This window comes from Microcebus murinus, chromosome 14 (genome assembly GCF_040939455.1).
Source record: "Microcebus murinus isolate Inina chromosome 14, M.murinus_Inina_mat1.0, whole genome shotgun sequence".
Lineage (NCBI taxonomy): Eukaryota > Metazoa > Chordata > Mammalia > Primates > Cheirogaleidae > Microcebus > Microcebus murinus.
The window spans coordinates 57,060,720-57,077,573 of record NC_134117.1 but is presented as its reverse complement, the minus strand read 5'-3'; the positions used below and the strand labels follow the sequence as shown (position 1 = coordinate 57,077,573).

The following is a 16,854-nucleotide window of genomic DNA, read 5'->3' as shown; positions in this document are numbered from 1 at the left end:
TTTTGATACTGCGGCTGCAACACTAAAAGCTGTACTGTATTAACCCTTTCTTTTACAAAGAAAAAAACAAACCAAAAGATTTTTTAAGAGTTGTGTGGCCTTGGGAAAGTTACTTAACCTCATTGTGTCCTAGTTTCCCCATCTATCCAGGATGAGTAATAGGTACCCTATTTCTTAGAGCTGATGGAAAGGTTAAAGGGCAAAAGGAAGGTAAAAATAATTAGAATGTAACACAGACACAGCAATCACTCAATGAATCTTAATTATTCTTATAGAAGAATATGAGAAAGCTGCCTTCAAATTCTGCACCCTGGTCTCCTCATCCACGATAACTTTTGGGAAGTACTTCCTATTTTTTCTCTTTGAACATGCACATTTACATTCCTTTTTTTTTTTGAGACAGAGTCTCACTCTGTTGCCTGGGCTTGAGTGAGTGCCGTGGCGTCAGCCTAACTCACAGCAACCTCAAACTCCTGGGCTCAAGCAATCCTTCTGGCTCCTCAGCCTCCCAGGTAGCTGGGACTACAGGCATGTGCCACCATGCCCGGCTCATATTTTCTATTTTTAGTTATTTGGCTGATTTCTTTCTATTCATAGTAGAGATGGGTCTCACTCTTGCTCAGGCTGGTCTCGAACTCCTGAGCTCAAACGATCCTTCCGGGCCTCGGCCTCCCAGAGTGCTAGGATCACAGGCTGAGCCTCTGTGACCGGCCTACATTCCTTATCTTTACATGTCTGTTGCACTTTAAGCAAAACATTTCTGGACCAGCCAAATATTTATTAAAAGCTAATTTTGTGTAAGAACTAAGATTTGCAGAAAAAGCCAAAGATTTTTTTCTTTTCTTTTTTTTTTTTTTACACTATTCATCTAAGAACAGAAGGATTTTTATTTTGAATTAGGCTTGCCACAGAAGCCCGAAAAGTAAATATTATGAATAATAAATTGCAACGGGGAGTGTTGTGTACTTGAAATAACAGAGCCTTCGGGTCAGGGTGTCTGCAGTTTCCCTAAGCTGTAAAACGGGAAGGCTGCTCTGGAGGATCTCCTAAGCTGCCCTCCAGGCTTACCCATCTTTAACTCGGAAGGAAGCATTTTAAACTATCGGTTCGTTTACAGTTGACTCTGGGTACGCACCATTCAGCATAATGAATCGAACTGAAATGGAACACGTGCTTGCGTAAACCTAGCCCGCCGGAGCAGCTCTGCCTCCTCATTGGCCAGTCTGAAATCTCAGGGGTGTGGCCGAAGGTCAGTGAGGCGGGACCATAGGCATTTTCAATCAGGCATTACCACGGTCAGCCTCGTGATCCGGGCCACGCCCCCTCGTCGGCGCCACCAGGGGTCCTTCCGTGCGCGTTGATATGATTGGCCGGCGAAAAGCGGCCCTCTTTTCCTCCCTGGCTGCTTGAGGATCTGCCGCCATCATGGTGAGTATCGCTGGACCCGTGCAGTCATCGGCCGCGTATCCGAGCCATCCTTTGTTTTCTGGTCCTACCGTCTGAGCTGCAGGCGCCCGAAGCCCCGTTGCTCTTCTCTGGCCGTGTCTGGCGCAGGCTGGTTGCCAAGGGCCCGCGGGCCGCTGGCGGGGAGTCAGGGCAGGCGGGCTGCTCTGCCGAGCTGCACTGCAGACACGGACACGCTGGGCTTTGAGCTCTAGGGCCTGGGCACTGCGAGAGCGGCTGCTGCGCTTGTCGACCGCGTGGGGCACAGGAGATGGGTTGGAGGATAGACTCTAGTAGACACGTTGCTCCTGCAGACCCAAATTGGGCCAGGCAGGCTGTAGGTGATGGCAGACCAAGAGGCGAAGAAGAAGGTGCCGGCAGCGCCCGGGCTAGTTGCGGCGTGCGAAACCATTCCTAAGTGTAAGCTAGAAATCTTGTCATCTTAATTTATGCGTCTTCTCGGCCCATATTGGGTAAACTGAGGCCCCGAAAAGGGATACAACCAAAATGTGGTCTTGTTCTCAGTCACTGCTTCTTAGCTTCATCGTTAAAGGCTCCAGCTCCCGTTTTTAACTCCACCTGCAAGCAGTGTTTTCCCCCCTCGGATCCTAGAATTCCGTACCACTGAGGTGAATTTCATTTAGTGTGGTGTCTCAGAACTGCAGAGGAAAGAAGTCTAGCAAGTCCATTGTTGCTATGAAAGTCTCTTCCTTTTTGGTAAAGTTGTTGTCTTTTAAGTCAGCCTAAACTTACTGAATGCCCATATTGTTTGGTAGTTACTTAATAAAATGCCATGTTTTGTGGACTCCAGGGTGGCTATCCAAGAAGGGTAGATTATATGGAGGAAGTGAGTGCAACCTTAGTGTCAGATTTCTGCAGGATGTTATAAACACAATTCTGTGAGTGCAACTTTTATATCAACTGCAGGAGTTTTTATTTCGGAAAGGTGGTTCTTAGTTGAGGGTGAATTTGCTTGTAAGAGAGCAGTTGGCCAAGTCTGGTGACATTTTAGATGATCAAAACTGGGTGGCATCTAGTGGTTAGAGGCCACGGATTCTTATAAATAACTAAAAATGTACAGGACAGTTTCCAAGCAAAGAATTATCCAGACCAAAGTATCAATAGTGGTCAGGTTGAGAAACCTCCAGAGTGATAGCCATAACTTAAAAAGTGAAGTAAGGTTTACATATTCACGTAAAACTTTTGAGTGTCCTCTGAGTTTGGGATAGTTCTAGGTCTTGGAAAATTACAGCAAGGTTAGGAAAAGTTTGAGTAGTTTTATTAACTAGGGTGTTATCTTTTCAGAACGACACAGTAACTATCCGGACCAGGAAGTTCATGACCAACCGACTGCTTCAGAGGAAACAAATGGTGAGGAAGGGCACATCAACATTTGGTTCATTGCTCTTTATTTTAAAGGTTTATTTTATTATAACAAACACTAAATTTGATATTTCCTTTTAGGTCATTGATGTCCTTCATCCTGGGAAGGCAACAGTACCAAAGACAGAAATTAGGGAAAAACTAGCCAAAATGTACAAGACCACACCAGATGTCATCTTTGTATTTGGATTCAGAACTCACTTTGGTGGTGGCAAAACAACTGGCTTTGGCATGATTTACGATTCCTTGGATTACGCAAAGAAAAATGAACCCAAACATAGACTTGCAAGGGTAGGTGTCTTTCATTTGTTCAACAGTTACTGAAGATTTATTTTTTTTCGTTAGTATTCTGTTGGTGTAGAATGGGCAAGACCAAGAGGTCTGGGAAGGACAACATATAGACATGTGAAGAACTCTGAAGAGGTTAAGAGAAAAAGTTACTTGACAGAATGCACAGGTGGAGTGTGGGGGTTCAGAATTGGAGTCTGGCATTTAGGTGGGTTCCAAGGGCAGATAAAATAGTGCTCGTGGAGATTAGGGGCTATGGGTGAGAGTCATTATCCACAGGGGAAGTAGGGGGATGGGTTTGGAAAGGTAGCCTGGCACCAAATTCATTGAGGTCCTTTAATACCAAATGTCTGAGTTTGGACTTAATCTTATAGGTAGCCAGGAAACATGGGTGTTGGATCATATGCTAAGTGCCATACACTATATATAGAGTGAACTACAGCAGTGAACAGGGCAAGCTCCATAGGTTACATTCTAGTAAACAAGCAAACATTATGAGCTTGAAATGCTATGTTTATGTTCCCTTTTAACCTATTTTACTTTCTTAAATCTTGCCAATACAATATCTGTGAGGGAAAATCCAGGTGAAGTGGTAGATAAATGCCACACTGGTTTTTTTTTTTTTGAGACAGGGTTTCACTCTGTTACGTGGGCTAGAGTGCAGTCATCATATCTCACTGCAACCTCAAACTCCTGGGCTCAAGCAGTCTCCTGCCTCAGACTCCCAAAGTGCGAGGATTATAGACGTGAGCCTCCACGCCAAGCCCACACTATTTTTAGTTTGGTTCATGTTCTGAGAAGGCCTTGCTGAGGAGGTGACATTGAAGCTGAGATCCTTGTAAAGATTTAGAAACAGTCTTCTGTTCCTTTTAGGCAGCAGGAACAGGAAGTGCAAAGGTGGGCAGAGTGCAGATTGAAATCTTCCTGGTGGGGAGGGTCAAGATCTTCGTACAGTCTTCTCTTCATCAGGGAGTGATAGGAAGACGAAATGGAAGGAGACCTTGAAGGGAAGCCAGTTGGGAGATTTGTTGTTTTGGTGGTGTAAAAAAGAAGAAAAAACAGCCATGGGTTCAAGGCTGGGCAATAACAGCTAGTCTTCTGAATTTCCCATTCAAAGAGTGTCAGGTGGACCATTTGTTTCCTGTGAGGCTATTCTGTACTTGTCTCTTCATTCATTTGTTCTGCCACAAACAGGTATTAAGTGTACTTGAAAGGTTTGGGTTTGGAAAGCTGCATTTCTTAAGCTCTGACTTAAGTTTCCCTACCAGGCTCTGGTGGGTAATGATGAGTTAATACTGGCAAGTCACCTAGAGAATGCACCTTTCTCCTTCAGCATGGCCTGTATGAGAAGAAAAAGACATCAAGAAAGCAGCGAAAGGAACGCAAGAACAGAATGAAGAAAGTCAGGGGGACTGCAAAGGCCAATGTTGGTGCTGGCAAAAAGGTATAGTTCATCTAGGAAAACACAAATGTCATTAATTATAGGTCTTTAGTTTCTAGAAAAGGAAGAGTTTTGTTAATAACCTTTCTTAATGTTTTTTCTTTTCCCTCTTCTTCTGGATTATAGAAGGTAACATGCTTTGAGAAGCTATGTAGCATAGTGTCTTAATACCTCAGTAGAGTAGCTTATCCCAACCCTCAGAATAGCACAGCGTGGGGGCCACATTGGTTCAGTGATCCTGGTGGGTACCTTTCAAGACCTGTCACAAAAAGTTTTCATTTTACTGCTAATTGGCATAGACTGTTATAGGAGGAGCGGATCTCGCTCCCTGGGATTTAACTCATTTTCTTAATGTGGACACTGGTTTAAGAAGCAGTTGGACCAATGTGGCCCATTTTTTTTTCCTGGCACGCTGGAGAGGCAGCAGAGATTTCGGATTGCTTTCCTCTCTGGTTGGCCAAGACCTAAGTGATTGTAATGCTAAGTAGCTACCAGCTTTGCCAGCTGTAAATAGTTGAAATAGTTTTACCTTTTAAATAGTTTGTATGGAATTAAGGTGTTGGGTTGTTAATTTACAAATAATCAAGTGTTCTGTGAACTTTTTTTTGTTTTTGTTTTTCCCCTCTACTTTCTTGGATTTCTTGTTCATCAGAAATGAAGTGTCTAGCAGGTACTGAGATTATGAGCACGGTGTGGGGATGCATCACCTTCACTGAGTTTGCTTTGATGCTTTGCATGTTGGCTTTTGGACGACAGTTTTATAGTGTGGTCTATGACAAGGCCAATGCTATGTTTTAAGATAGTATATTATGAACAAGGGAGAAAAACTCTAATCACGTTTATTTTGGAAACTAAAAAATGCATGTTACATGATGAAGTGACTCACTGGAGGAAGGTGGGTGCTCTACCCAGTAGACACTTTTTAGCTTCCACTTGGAGATCTGCATTGCAGAGAATCACATATGAAGGAGATGGCTTTAGCTAACACTGGGCTTGGGAAGGGCTCTCATCTAGGGAGCAGTCTTTCCCTCTGGAGCCAGGAAACAGATGATTCTCTGGCAGCTCTGGTAACAAACTGGTTCGTAAAACTTGGCAAAGCCTCTGTCCTAGTGGTAGCCACTCAAAACTGCCTTTTACTGTTTCCATTGTTTGTTATTACTTAAACTCCAATAGTCAGCCTGGTGTCTTTTTTTTTTAATAGAAAGTTTATCGAGCTGTTTGTATATTCACACCAAAGCTTTTGATAGATAAGCACTTTTCCACAAGCATTTGGTCAGAATGGCTCACTACCCTATTTTAAACACATTTTGCACATTGAATAGCCCATGTTTGTAATGTGAAGTGGGCTGAGTGGGGTGGGGGGAGTGAGGTTTTGAAACAGTGGTTGTGGCTCCAGTGGCTTCCTTTTATAATCAATCACTCCCTGGCAGGCAAGGCAGTAAACTTAGTATTGCCTGCCCAGGACTGTAATTCCCAGTGCCATGGAGTTAGCAGTAATAAATGAACTGCCAGCGGAGCTACTCCTTAGAACTGCTTCCTGTTTGTGAGCATTGTACCTATTGAGAAGTTGCAAAGAGTCAGTCAAAATTTGTCTTCTGACCTAGGTCTGAAGGATGTCTAACACATGATTCTTTTCTTCATTCAGCCTTTGAGTTCCACGAGTTAGTGGACTCAGCCTTTGAGTCCCACTTGTACAGAGGGGCTACCTATGGGGACCTGAGCCATCAATGTTCCTGCTGCGGGTTGAGCTGGTGCATCTCACTAGCACTGCTCTGAAAAGCCAGTTGGAAAATGACTGCATAAATGAGCACATAAATTCTTTGGCTCTGAAAAAAAACATGTCAGGCATAGCTATGTTACTTTTAATCCTGTTTTGTTCAGATGTTAGAGTTGGTATTCTTGCCTTTTGGTTGCAGTGTTTTAAACTAAGGCATAAGTAGTCTCATTTGAGGAATAACTGTACATTTACTTAATCTAAATTGTGCCTCCCTTAAAATACTAATTTGTATTACTTTTGTGGCTGTGAATGAATGGTGTCTTTTAAAGCATTGGACTGAGACAGCTTTTAAAAGACTTGCCTGATCATTTAGAGCAAGGGTCCTTAACCTATATAAGTTGTGTAATTATTTTGTTATATATTATAATAGAAATAAAGTACACAATAAATGTTACATGCTTGAATCATCCTGAAACTATCACGCCCCCTCCCTGATCTGTGGAAAAATTGTCTTCCATGAAAATGGTCCCTGGTGCCAAAAAGATTGGGATGGCTGGTTTAGAGCCTTCCCACTGAGGTTAAATTAGATGTTAGTCTGTGATGATCCTCAAGTCTGACAGTGGTGTTAGTGTGCTCAACAAGAGCAGGGGGCCTGAGGCTCAGGGGTGTGTACTTCATCAATATGTAGGCAGTGGCATCCTGGACTGGTGCCTCCTTGGCATAATGGTCTCTTCCTTGTGAAGTTATGCCACCTTGTTTGCTTAAGAACCACAGTAATCAGGCCAAGTGTTCTCAGAATTGGGAGGAATAAAATCAATGAGTGTCTTAAGGGGTATTCTGTATACAATTGCAAAGGACAAAATGGTTGTCTTTAAGATATCCCAATTGCATGCACTTAAATGCAGATTATTTTGGAGCTTGAAAAGGGACTATTAATGAAATGTTTCTTTCCCTCTTTCCTCTTTTTCCCTTCCCCGCCACTGATTCAGTGAGCTGGAGATTGGATAACAGGTATAATTTGAGCTTTTGATGTAGATCACTAGACTCCTTAGTTTACTGATGCAGTAGTTTAAAAGTAGATCGTGTGAAATAGATTTAGAAGTAGATTTACAAATGCTTTGTAGAGTTGTAATCTGTTAAAATACTACCGTGTTTTTCTGAAAATAAGACAGGGTCTTATATTTATTTTTTTCCTCAAGAAGACACCCTAGGGCTTATTTTCATCGGATGTGTTATTTTTTTTAAGTACAGTACAACAATCTACATTCAAATATAGTGAAGTCATCGTCTTCTGGAGCATCATCATAACTCTCTAAACCCCGAATTCCATCCTGAGTTTCTTGTGACTATTTCCTTTAGAACCATTGGCCCCAATCTCTCATGTGGAGCAATAGAGCTTTCATGGGGCAGATGAGAAGGGCTGCTCGTCTTCTTTACCTCTCCGCAAGGAAGTGCGTGGGTTGTGCAGATATGCTGTGTAGCCATGCCCATCACTAGGTCTTATTTTTGGGGCAGGGCTTATATTGTGCAAATGCTTAGAAATCCTGCTAGGGCTTATTTTATGGGTAGGTCTTATTTTCAGGGAAACACGGTAACAGTGACATGGTTTTGTTTTTAAAATTTAGTAATATTTAACCAACCCATTTTTTTTCATTCCTAACTTGAATCTTTGTAAGTTTTTTCTTAATGCTTACATTGTTATGATTACACAAATAACTTGATGTGTTCTAGGTTACTAATATTTGTTCTGCATGAGTGTTGTTTGGAATTTGTTGAAGACTAATTTTTGAAGTATTTTAAAGGCAGTTGCTGACTTGACTAACCTTCTTTTCTCTTGATTGACAGCCGAAGGAGTAAAGATTCTGCAGTGGCGTTACCTGCAGCCATCGTTTGGATTTTTCACAAGAAGATTAATAAACTTAAAAACTTTGACGTGCCTGGTTGTTTGAAATATATTTAGTTTTTGGTGGGTGTTAAAAGTTAGTCTGGCCGGGCGTGGTGGCTCACGCCTGTAATCCTAGCTCTCTGGGAGGCCGAGGCGGGCGGATTGCTCAAGGTCAGGAGTTCGAAACCAGCCTGAGCAAGAGCGAGACCCTGTCTCTACTATAAACAGAAAGAAATTAATTGGCCAACTAATATATATAGAAAAAATTGGCCGGGCATGGTGGTGTATGCCTGTAGTCCCAGCTACTCGGGAGGCTGAGGCAGCAGAATCGCTTGAGCCCAGGAGTTTGAGGTTGCTGTGAGCTAGGCTGACGCCACGGCACTCACTCTAGCCTGGGTAACAAAGTGAGACTCTGTCTCAAAAAAAAAAAAAAAAGTTAGTCTGCTGTTACTTCTGATTTAAATTCCCTCCCAAGTTCACATATTCCATTAAGCATACAGTGAAAACTTGGTCTAATTGGGTGGTATTTGTCCTTCCCTTTAATAGCACGATGTCTGGTATAGAGCGATGTCGGGTGTAGAGTGTCAGCAGTTTATTGGGCTAGCCTGGTGTGCTGCTTGTTAATATTCGCCATCACTGCAGTTGGTCTCTAAAAGAGACAGTTGAATCTGGACTCCTTTCGGTTTTCCTAGACCCCAACTTGTTACGTTAAAAATTATTTGCTGGGGCCGGGCTCGGTGGCTCAGGCCTGTAATCCTAGTACTCTGGGAGGCTGAGGCGAGCGGATCGCTCGAAGTCAGGAGTTTGAAACCAGCCTGAGCAAGAGCGAGACCCCGTCTCTACTATAAATAGAAATTAATTGGCCAACTAATATATATAGAAAAACTTAGCTGGGCATGGTGGCGCATGCCTGTAGTCCCAGCTACTCGGGGAGGCTGAGGCAGGAGGATGGCTTGAGCCCAGGAGATTGAGGTTGCTGTGAGCTAGGCTGACGCCACAGCACTCACTCTAGCCACCTGTTGGCAGTTATAGGAGATGCAGTTTCCTGTGACAGCTAGGGTGGGAGTAGAGAATGCCTGTGGTGAGCAGCCTATAGGGGCAAGACGGGTGGGTGGGGAGGATGGGAAGTGCCACTGGGAGCAGGGCTAGTGGAAGCAGTTGAGCAGGAACTGAAGGGGAAGGAGCTGGTTTTCACTAAGTAGGGTATCAGGCTGATGCTAGGAGAAAGGGCATAGCTGCGGGAGCCTGACTGGAGTGAAGCTGGCATCAGAGTCACACATGGGGGAGGGAGGCTTTTCTATTTGGCTGTACTCAGGGCAGAAGTCATTCATCAGTAGCCTCTTTGGTGAAGGGAATTGGATTAATGGGCTGGGCCTGTTTTTCCAGGGAAACTGGCTTGGCCTTGGGTATTGCAGAAGTCAGACTGGCAGTCTTGGCCCGTGTGATTTGTTAGGTATAGCATTTGGGAGCTTGGTTAAGTTTTACGTAAAGATCCAAATTTCCAGCCTCTTGAAATAGCTGAAGAAGCAGGTACCCCATTGTCCTGTGTGGTGAGTTGGCATGGCCAGAGGTTGGCTGTGTCCCTTCAGACAGGTGTGTGTTCTCCATTCCTTCCCACTTCTGTAGTCGGTGTGCACCCTCATCTACCTTCCTTCTGGGCTTGTGTCCCCTCTGCGTGCTTCTCTTCCATCCAGTCCATCTGGGTGTTTTGGGGGAAGTCAGCCTCGTCCCTTGTTTGGGTTAACTTCTCTTTAAATTGGGGTTCCCAAGGGTACCTGCTCAGCTGCCCTGACTCAAGGCAATTTTGAGGCTCTGGATGTAGTAGCATCTGTGAGAATACTTTGGAAACTAGTACTAAGCAGCTATGTGTTAAGAAGCAGGGACTTGAGGGAATTCACTTTAAATTGTGGACAATTGTGCTATTCAACTTGAGGATTCTTGGAGATTCAGCACTTTGTAGGCCCTGACAGTAACCAGACCACACTCTGCTGTCAACAGGCTTTGGAAGAGCCTTCATAAAAATGCAAAGTTGACTTTACTAAGCTGAGTCAACAATGAGAGTACAGATCCCTTCCCTCAACTTCGCGTTGGTGGGAAGCTGTGGCTTAATGAGGGTTAGTAGGGATCTTTGAAGAGTCTGGAGGGAAGAAGCTAGAGGTGGTTCTGGAGGAGTATAATATAAAGTGTCTCCAGGGAATGTTTGGGGTGCTTTTTAGCTTACTCTAGCACTACACCCTTGAGTTCTGTTTGTAGCTGGAAGCACCTTAAGTAATCAGGCAGCTTTAACTCACCTTTCTTCCCTTGCAGGTTGGTTATTTTGAGCTACCCTTAAAGACAGCATCTTACATCATACTCAGGGAGCTGAGGCAGGTACTGTTCTAAACTCTGTATGAGCAATGGTCTCCATTAATCTACAAAATAACCCTAAGAGGCAGGTCACATGGACCCATATGTTGGGGAGGATGTAAAGCAGTTAAGCAATTTACTAACGTCTCAGCACTACGTGGTGAGGCTGGGACTGGATTGCAGTTGTCTGGCTCCAAAAGCCTTGCTGCATTTATTCATTCACATATTGAGGAGCTGCTTTCTGCTGGGTGTATGATAGTGTACAAGACTCATGGTTTGTGTGTATACTATGTGCTAACAAGGTGCCAGTTGCCATGGCTTTACTGAATCCAGTATTGGATGGCCAACAAAATTCCACATTTACTGACCTGCTATGTGTCCCTGTTTTAGGAGTTGGGGAGAAAAGTTAAAGAAGCTATTCTTGTCCTTAAAGCTCAGAGGAAGTTAAACAAATTACCCATGATCTCATGGCCTGGCTTCTGTTTCTTACCATGAAGTAGCAGACTGTGATTGTGATATGGGAATGCAGAACCAAGATCAGTGTAGGGAAGCTGAGGCCTGGAAGGCTTCTGGGGGAAGTACAGGAGTCTCCTGTGTCCATAGTTTCACTACCTGAGTTTTCAGTTACCTGTGGTCAGCTACATTCCAGAAAATCATAGCTTGATGGTCCAGGATAACCTGAAAGCGAAGAGTCCCTTAAGGAAATGACCGAAGGTCCATAGCCTAATGCTATGTCACAATGCCTATGTCATTCACCTTACCTCAACTTACCACGTAGGCGTTTTCTCTCACTTCACAAGAAGGTTAAGTACAGTATAAGATTTTGAGAGAACCACATTCATATAGCTTTTCTTGCGGTATAGTTGTATAATTGTTCATCTCTTACTATGCCTAATTTATAAATTAAAATTTATCATGTGTATAAGTATAGGATAAAACATGGTGTGGCTAGGTTTTGGTACTATGTGGTTTCAGGCATCCACTGGGAGTCTTGGGCCATATCCCCTGTGGATAAGGAGTACTACTGCAAGACCAACTGGGGTAAGCATGATCTTGTTTGGATGCACAGGAGGGTTTCATTTGAGGCCGTGAAAGATGGGAAAGCAGGCAGGTGGGAGCAAGCAGGCAGCCATGGGACTGCAGTCATTCTGCAGGGAGAAGAGTAAGAGTGCAGGTGAGATTGGGGAGGTGGGAGCAGAGTGTGCAGGTAGGAGGCATTCTTTCAAATCAGTGAGATGGGAAGCCCTCCTGCATGACTTTGGTGGCTTCCGGCAGAGTTTTGCACGATGCATTTCTGGTATGAGAAATTCCGTTTCAAAAATAGACTTTAGGTTGGCTGCAAGAGCACGGAAGTATGACACTTGATTCATTTGTGCTGGCAAAGCAGAGAGGCTCTCCTGGGTTCTAGAGCCCTGGGAACACACCTCCACACATGATTCATCTGTCCTTCCCCATCCACTCACCCTTGAACTTCCTGTGTGCCAGACAGCGAGGCAAAAGTGGGACCCCCATCCCAGTGTCTACAGTCTGGGTGGGAGTTAGGGTACAAGTGAGGTCCTGGTGGGAAATGAGAGAAGTCAGCAGGGAGCAGATGAGGGAGGACCTTGTACCTCAGGCTGAGGATTTTTCTTGCTCAATATTTTGGTTGAATAAAAGCAAATGCTGGAGAATTAGATGTTCAGAAAAAGATCGAGTGTCCTTGTCACGTGCTGAGTTCCTACACACAGGAAATACTTAGACTGTTCAGCATGCATGTTGGAGAGCGGATTTGTGCAGAGGGTTGTGGGTTGGTGAGGTGGCATTCAAGTAATGTGGCTTGGTGGACAAAGGGCCAGACCAGGAATCAGGAGACCCAGTTCCTGATCCCCACTCAGCCTCTAGCCACGTGGGGCCGTGGACGAGCAAAGGACTTCCTTTTCCTGGGCTTCCATTTCCCTGTCTCTGTATCAGGTACAAGGGCTAGACAAGTAGTCCAAAAGTCTCGCTCCTGGGGGCTTGTGAAAAATACAAATGCCCAGCAGCCCCCAACCTTTTAGGCACCAGGGGCCAGTTTCATGGAAGACAAGTGGACTGGGGATAGGAAGGAGGGGTGTGGAGCTCAGGCAGTGATGTGCAGCCTGTTTCCTAACAGGCCATGGATGGGTAACGGGCTGTAGCCTGGGGGTTGGGCACCACAGCAAATGCCCAGCCCCTTCCCCCCAGGCATCTGGACTTTTACCGACTTCCCAGGTGACACTGCTGATCAGCCAGGTTTGGGAAACTTTGGACTAAAAGGTCTCTAAAGTCTCTTCTGCCCGAGAATTCCGTGTCTTTGGTAGGATATGCTGTCTCTATCCTCGGGAAGCTGGCAAATGAATAGTAACACTATTACTGCTAATTAATGACAGCAGGATAGCTAACATTGAGTGCTTACTATGTGTCAGGTACTAAGCTAAGTTTGTTGCACAAATGATCTCATTTACCTTTTATAAATACTCGGAGGGAGGTGCTACTACTCCATTTTACAGATGAGGAAACGGTCTTAAAGAGGCTAAGGAACAGGGTCAAAGTTATACAGCTCTGATGTTCTGTAATAAACTTGGGGGCATTTGTGGAACATCTCACTAAGGAACCTGAAACTGAGCAGAGCCTTGGTGGGTGCACAGGCAGTGTTTCTCCAAGTGTGGTCCCGGACAGCGGCGGCAGGGTCACCTGGCATCCCCTGGGACTGGGTACTGGTTTGGAATGCAGATTCCTGGGCTCCACCTAGAAACACTGAATCAGAAACAGAGTGGGGCCCGGCAACCTGTGTTGTACCAGCCCTCCAGGTGATTCTGATGCAGGCTAAAGCTAGAGAACCGCTGAGGTAAGGGGAGGAGAGGACATTCCAGTTGGGGAGAGCTGTGGAGACCAGGAAGGCTGGTGTTGCAGGCTGCCCCATCAGTGCCTTTCCCTTTGGGGACCGAAGGAGGGCTGATGCGCCCCAGACTCCCACGAGGGGGCGCTGTGGGCACAGGCTTGGAAGCTGTCTGCTTTGTTGTTAAGGCCACTACCCTTGTGGAGGCTGGAAGAAAGCCTGATGCCAGATCAACTGGAGCGGTCACTCTTTCTTCTCGGAGAAGGTCTAATGGGGGTGGTAATCTTGTTTATAGGATTCGTAGGGAATCTGAACTCGTAGGGAGGCTGAACCTGGAGGGCTTTCTCCTGTTTGCACGTGCGTGGCGATGCTTACCCGCCCATGCTGCCAGGGCTCTGCAGATCCCTGCAGACAGCGCTCCCCTTTCGTGGCTGCCCAGACAGGCAGCGTGCCGTGTCTCTGGGGGCTGAACCCCAGCAGCCTGACTCTGGTTCAGTATTCTCCCTAGAGTGCTATGCCTCTGTCCCGTGCTTGGACAAGCCTGGGTGGAGGCTGGGTCACAGGACCTGCCTTCAAGCCTTAGCTCTGCCCAGCCACACTTGTGATCTCTGGCAAGTCCCCTTTCTCCTCTGGGCCTCAGTTTCCCACACTGCAGGATGAGGGCGTGATGCCGAGAAGGCGGCTCTCAGCATCTCTTTCTCTACACATATATGTTAAAATCCCACCCTGGGAGTTGAGGGAGAGATGGCCTTGTGCTTCTCAAAGACCTGGGATTGCAGGGAAGCTGGGAGCCCTCCTACATGACACCCACCCCCCATGTCCATTTAAGTAAGCGTTCCCAGGGACTTGGTGCGAGACAATAAGGTAGGGTTTTTAAAAAAGTCTGCATCTTCAGATGTCCAGGATTTGCTTCTATAGATTTCTGCTCTGTGCTGCTTGGAAGAGGGAAAAATTTACACCATGTTCTACTCATCTCAGCTGCAGTGTGTATTTCTTCCAAAAATACATTGCCTTGGAGGGGCTTCACCATCCACGCGTTAATCCAGGGATTGGCATCCTGCGCTCAGCGTAACCGCTCACCCAGAGGAGCCTCCGCTCTGCCCCGCTGTAAGTCTCTGGGACTGCCTTTTCAGAGTGCCGGGGACGCGCACATCACTGGCCACACGGGGATTCCGAGAGCGTCTGGTCCAGCCACCATCTACGGTGATGTTCAGAGAGTTTGGTTGGGAACTGCCCAACCCACAGGCAAAAGCCACTGAGCTGCAGCTTCCGTTGGTGCAGGAAACACCTTAAACAAGGCGCCTCTTTCCTCAGGCCTTGGAGAGGGAAAGGGAAGCTCTTCAAGTGACCTGGCCCCTCCGTGCCTCTCCTCCTGCTTGTGGATGAGGCCCCTGAGGAGCAGAGAGGTTAGGTGACTTGCTCCAAGTCCCTCAGCTCTTCAGTGGTGGGGTAAGGGGTGAGCCTCAGGCCCCTCCATGGGGCAGCTGAGCCATCTGCTGCTCAGGCGCTACTTCCTTGCATTTTTCAGGTTACGAAGCATTGCAGTGTTGTCTGGGTGCCTTTTCCTTGCCACTAGGCTAGTTGCCCTGTGCTGTCTCACAGAGTCCGTCCTAGTATGGAAATGTTCCCTGCGTGGCTGAGAGTTGAAATGTCTACCAGTGGTGCCCCCTGAGCGGGCTTTGTCATTGGCTTAGATGGCACAGTAGGCAGGAGACCTGCTGCTGCAAGTCACTGGGAACTCGGCCTCCCCTGCCTTCAGCAGTGAGGACGTTGCTAGCTCATGTAAGAAGCCCTCTAGACGCTTTGGGGTTCTAGCAGACTTCGGGGTTGGTGGATGCTGCAGTTCCTCTGTGCCTTCAGGGGCCTGCACTTCTCTCCCGCTTCTGCTGTCCACTGTTGGCGCCATTTCGTGGGATGGTTGCCAGTCGCAGTTGGGCCAACAGTGCTGGAATGGGGTGAGGCCATGAAGCACTTAGCCTGTGACATCTAAGGAGGTATTAATTCAGGGGGGTGCAGGGTCAGCATTTCCTTGTCCCCAGGAGTGCCGGTCCTGGGGCCTGGGAGAGGCCACCCGGTCTCTGCAAGGCCTGGCCAGAAGCCACCTGTGTTGTTTCTGCCCCTGTTCCACCTGGGCCTTTGTCTCCCGGAACACCCAGTCACTGCGGGGGAGGCTGGAAGTGTGGGCTCGCTCTGGCCCAGGCAAGCGTAGGGAGGTGGTTTGGGGGGACAATGCCCAGCCTTTGCCATGGCAGGAGGAAGGAAATGGGTGCTTCATCACAGGGATCCTTTGAGCAGAAGCCTCTCAAGCCAAAGGGGGCGTTTGCTGGAAAGCTGTGGGTTGTCTAACAGAACCCAAAGGTAGGCGGTGCTGGCAGGCGCCTGGAATTGGGGCTGGAAAATCATTTCAGGACAAATCAGCACTTCCCTCTTCCCGCCATCCCCCTTCCCCCTCTGCAGGCTGTCTTTTTTTTTTTTTTGAGACAGAGTCTCACTTTGTTGTCCAGGCTAGAGTGAGTGCCGTGGCGTCAGCCTAGCTCACAGCAACCTCAAACTCCTGGGCTTGAGTGATCCTTCTGCCTCAGCCTCCCGAGTAGCTGGGACTACAGGCATGCGCCACCATGCCCGGCTAATTTTTTATATATATATATCAGTTGGCCAATTAATTTCTTTCTATTTATAGTAGAGACGGGGTCTCGCTCTTGCTCAGGCTGGTTTTGAACTCCTGACCTTGAGCAATCCGCCCGCCTCGGCCTCCCAAGAGCTAGGATTACAGGCGTGAGCCACAGCGCCCGGCCTGCAGGCTGTCTTTTTTGGTGCCTGCCCTTTCCGTGGCCGCCACACCTGGGGTCCCATTGCTCCTGGTTCCAAGCACCCAAGGACGGTAGTTAGGCCCGGCATCCTACTTGCCACTTCCCAGGGACAGGACGCTGATGGGTCCAGCCCAGCAGAGGGGCCCTTCCTGGCCCTGAGGCTCATGCAGCTCACTCCCACGCATCTGAGACCCAGTGAGCTCTGGCTGAGAAGGGGTGAAGATGAGGGCCTGCTGGTGTGCCCCGCACGGCCACTCTCCCGTGGCTGAGACCTTTCTCTCCTTCTCATCACTCCCAGCCCACCCTAGGTTGCCACTTTGAAAAAAGAATAACAGCTTTGCTGAGATATAATTCACAGGCCATAATATTCACCCTTCTAATTCAGTGGGTCTATTCACTGGGCAGTGCAGCCATCGCCACTACCTAATTTGTGGACATTTTCATCATGCCTGAAAGAAACCCCGTACCCGTTAGCAGTCACTCCCCCTTTCCCCCATCCTCTGCCCCAGCCCTGGGCAACCCCTAATCTACTTTTCTGCCTCTATAGATTTGCCTGTTCTGGACATTTCATATAAACAAACTCATATAGTTTTTTTTTTGTGACTGGATTCTTTCTCTCAGCATGTTTCCACACTTTATCCATGTTGTTGCACGTTATTCCTTTTAATTCCCGAATGACAACATCCCATTATACAGACTGACCAC

At 46.8% G+C, this 16,854-nt stretch overlaps 1 protein-coding gene across 3 annotated transcripts; it reads left to right on the top strand.

The window, feature by feature from the left end:
- Window positions 1-1,291: 1,291 nt before the first annotated feature.
- RPS24 (ribosomal protein S24) lies at window positions 1,292-8,204 on the top strand. Of its 3 annotated transcripts, XM_012762465.2 has the most exons (6): window positions 1,292-1,428; window positions 2,749-2,814; window positions 2,908-3,117; window positions 4,448-4,558; window positions 7,262-7,283; window positions 8,118-8,204. In XM_012762465.2, exons 1-5 carry the CDS (start codon window positions 1,426-1,428, stop codon window positions 7,262-7,264), a joined length of 393 nt encoding a protein of 130 aa, XP_012617919.1. In that variant the 5' UTR covers window positions 1,292-1,425; the 3' UTR covers window positions 7,265-7,283; window positions 8,118-8,204. The 3 variants fall into 3 exon arrangements, with proteins under 3 accessions (XP_012617919.1, XP_012617915.1, XP_075866216.1); XM_012762461.2 differs by lacking the exon at window positions 7,262-7,283; XM_076010101.1 differs by lacking the exons at window positions 7,262-7,283; window positions 8,118-8,204 and adding an exon at window positions 5,208-5,228.
- The last annotated feature ends 8,650 nt before the right edge of the window (window positions 8,205-16,854 follow it).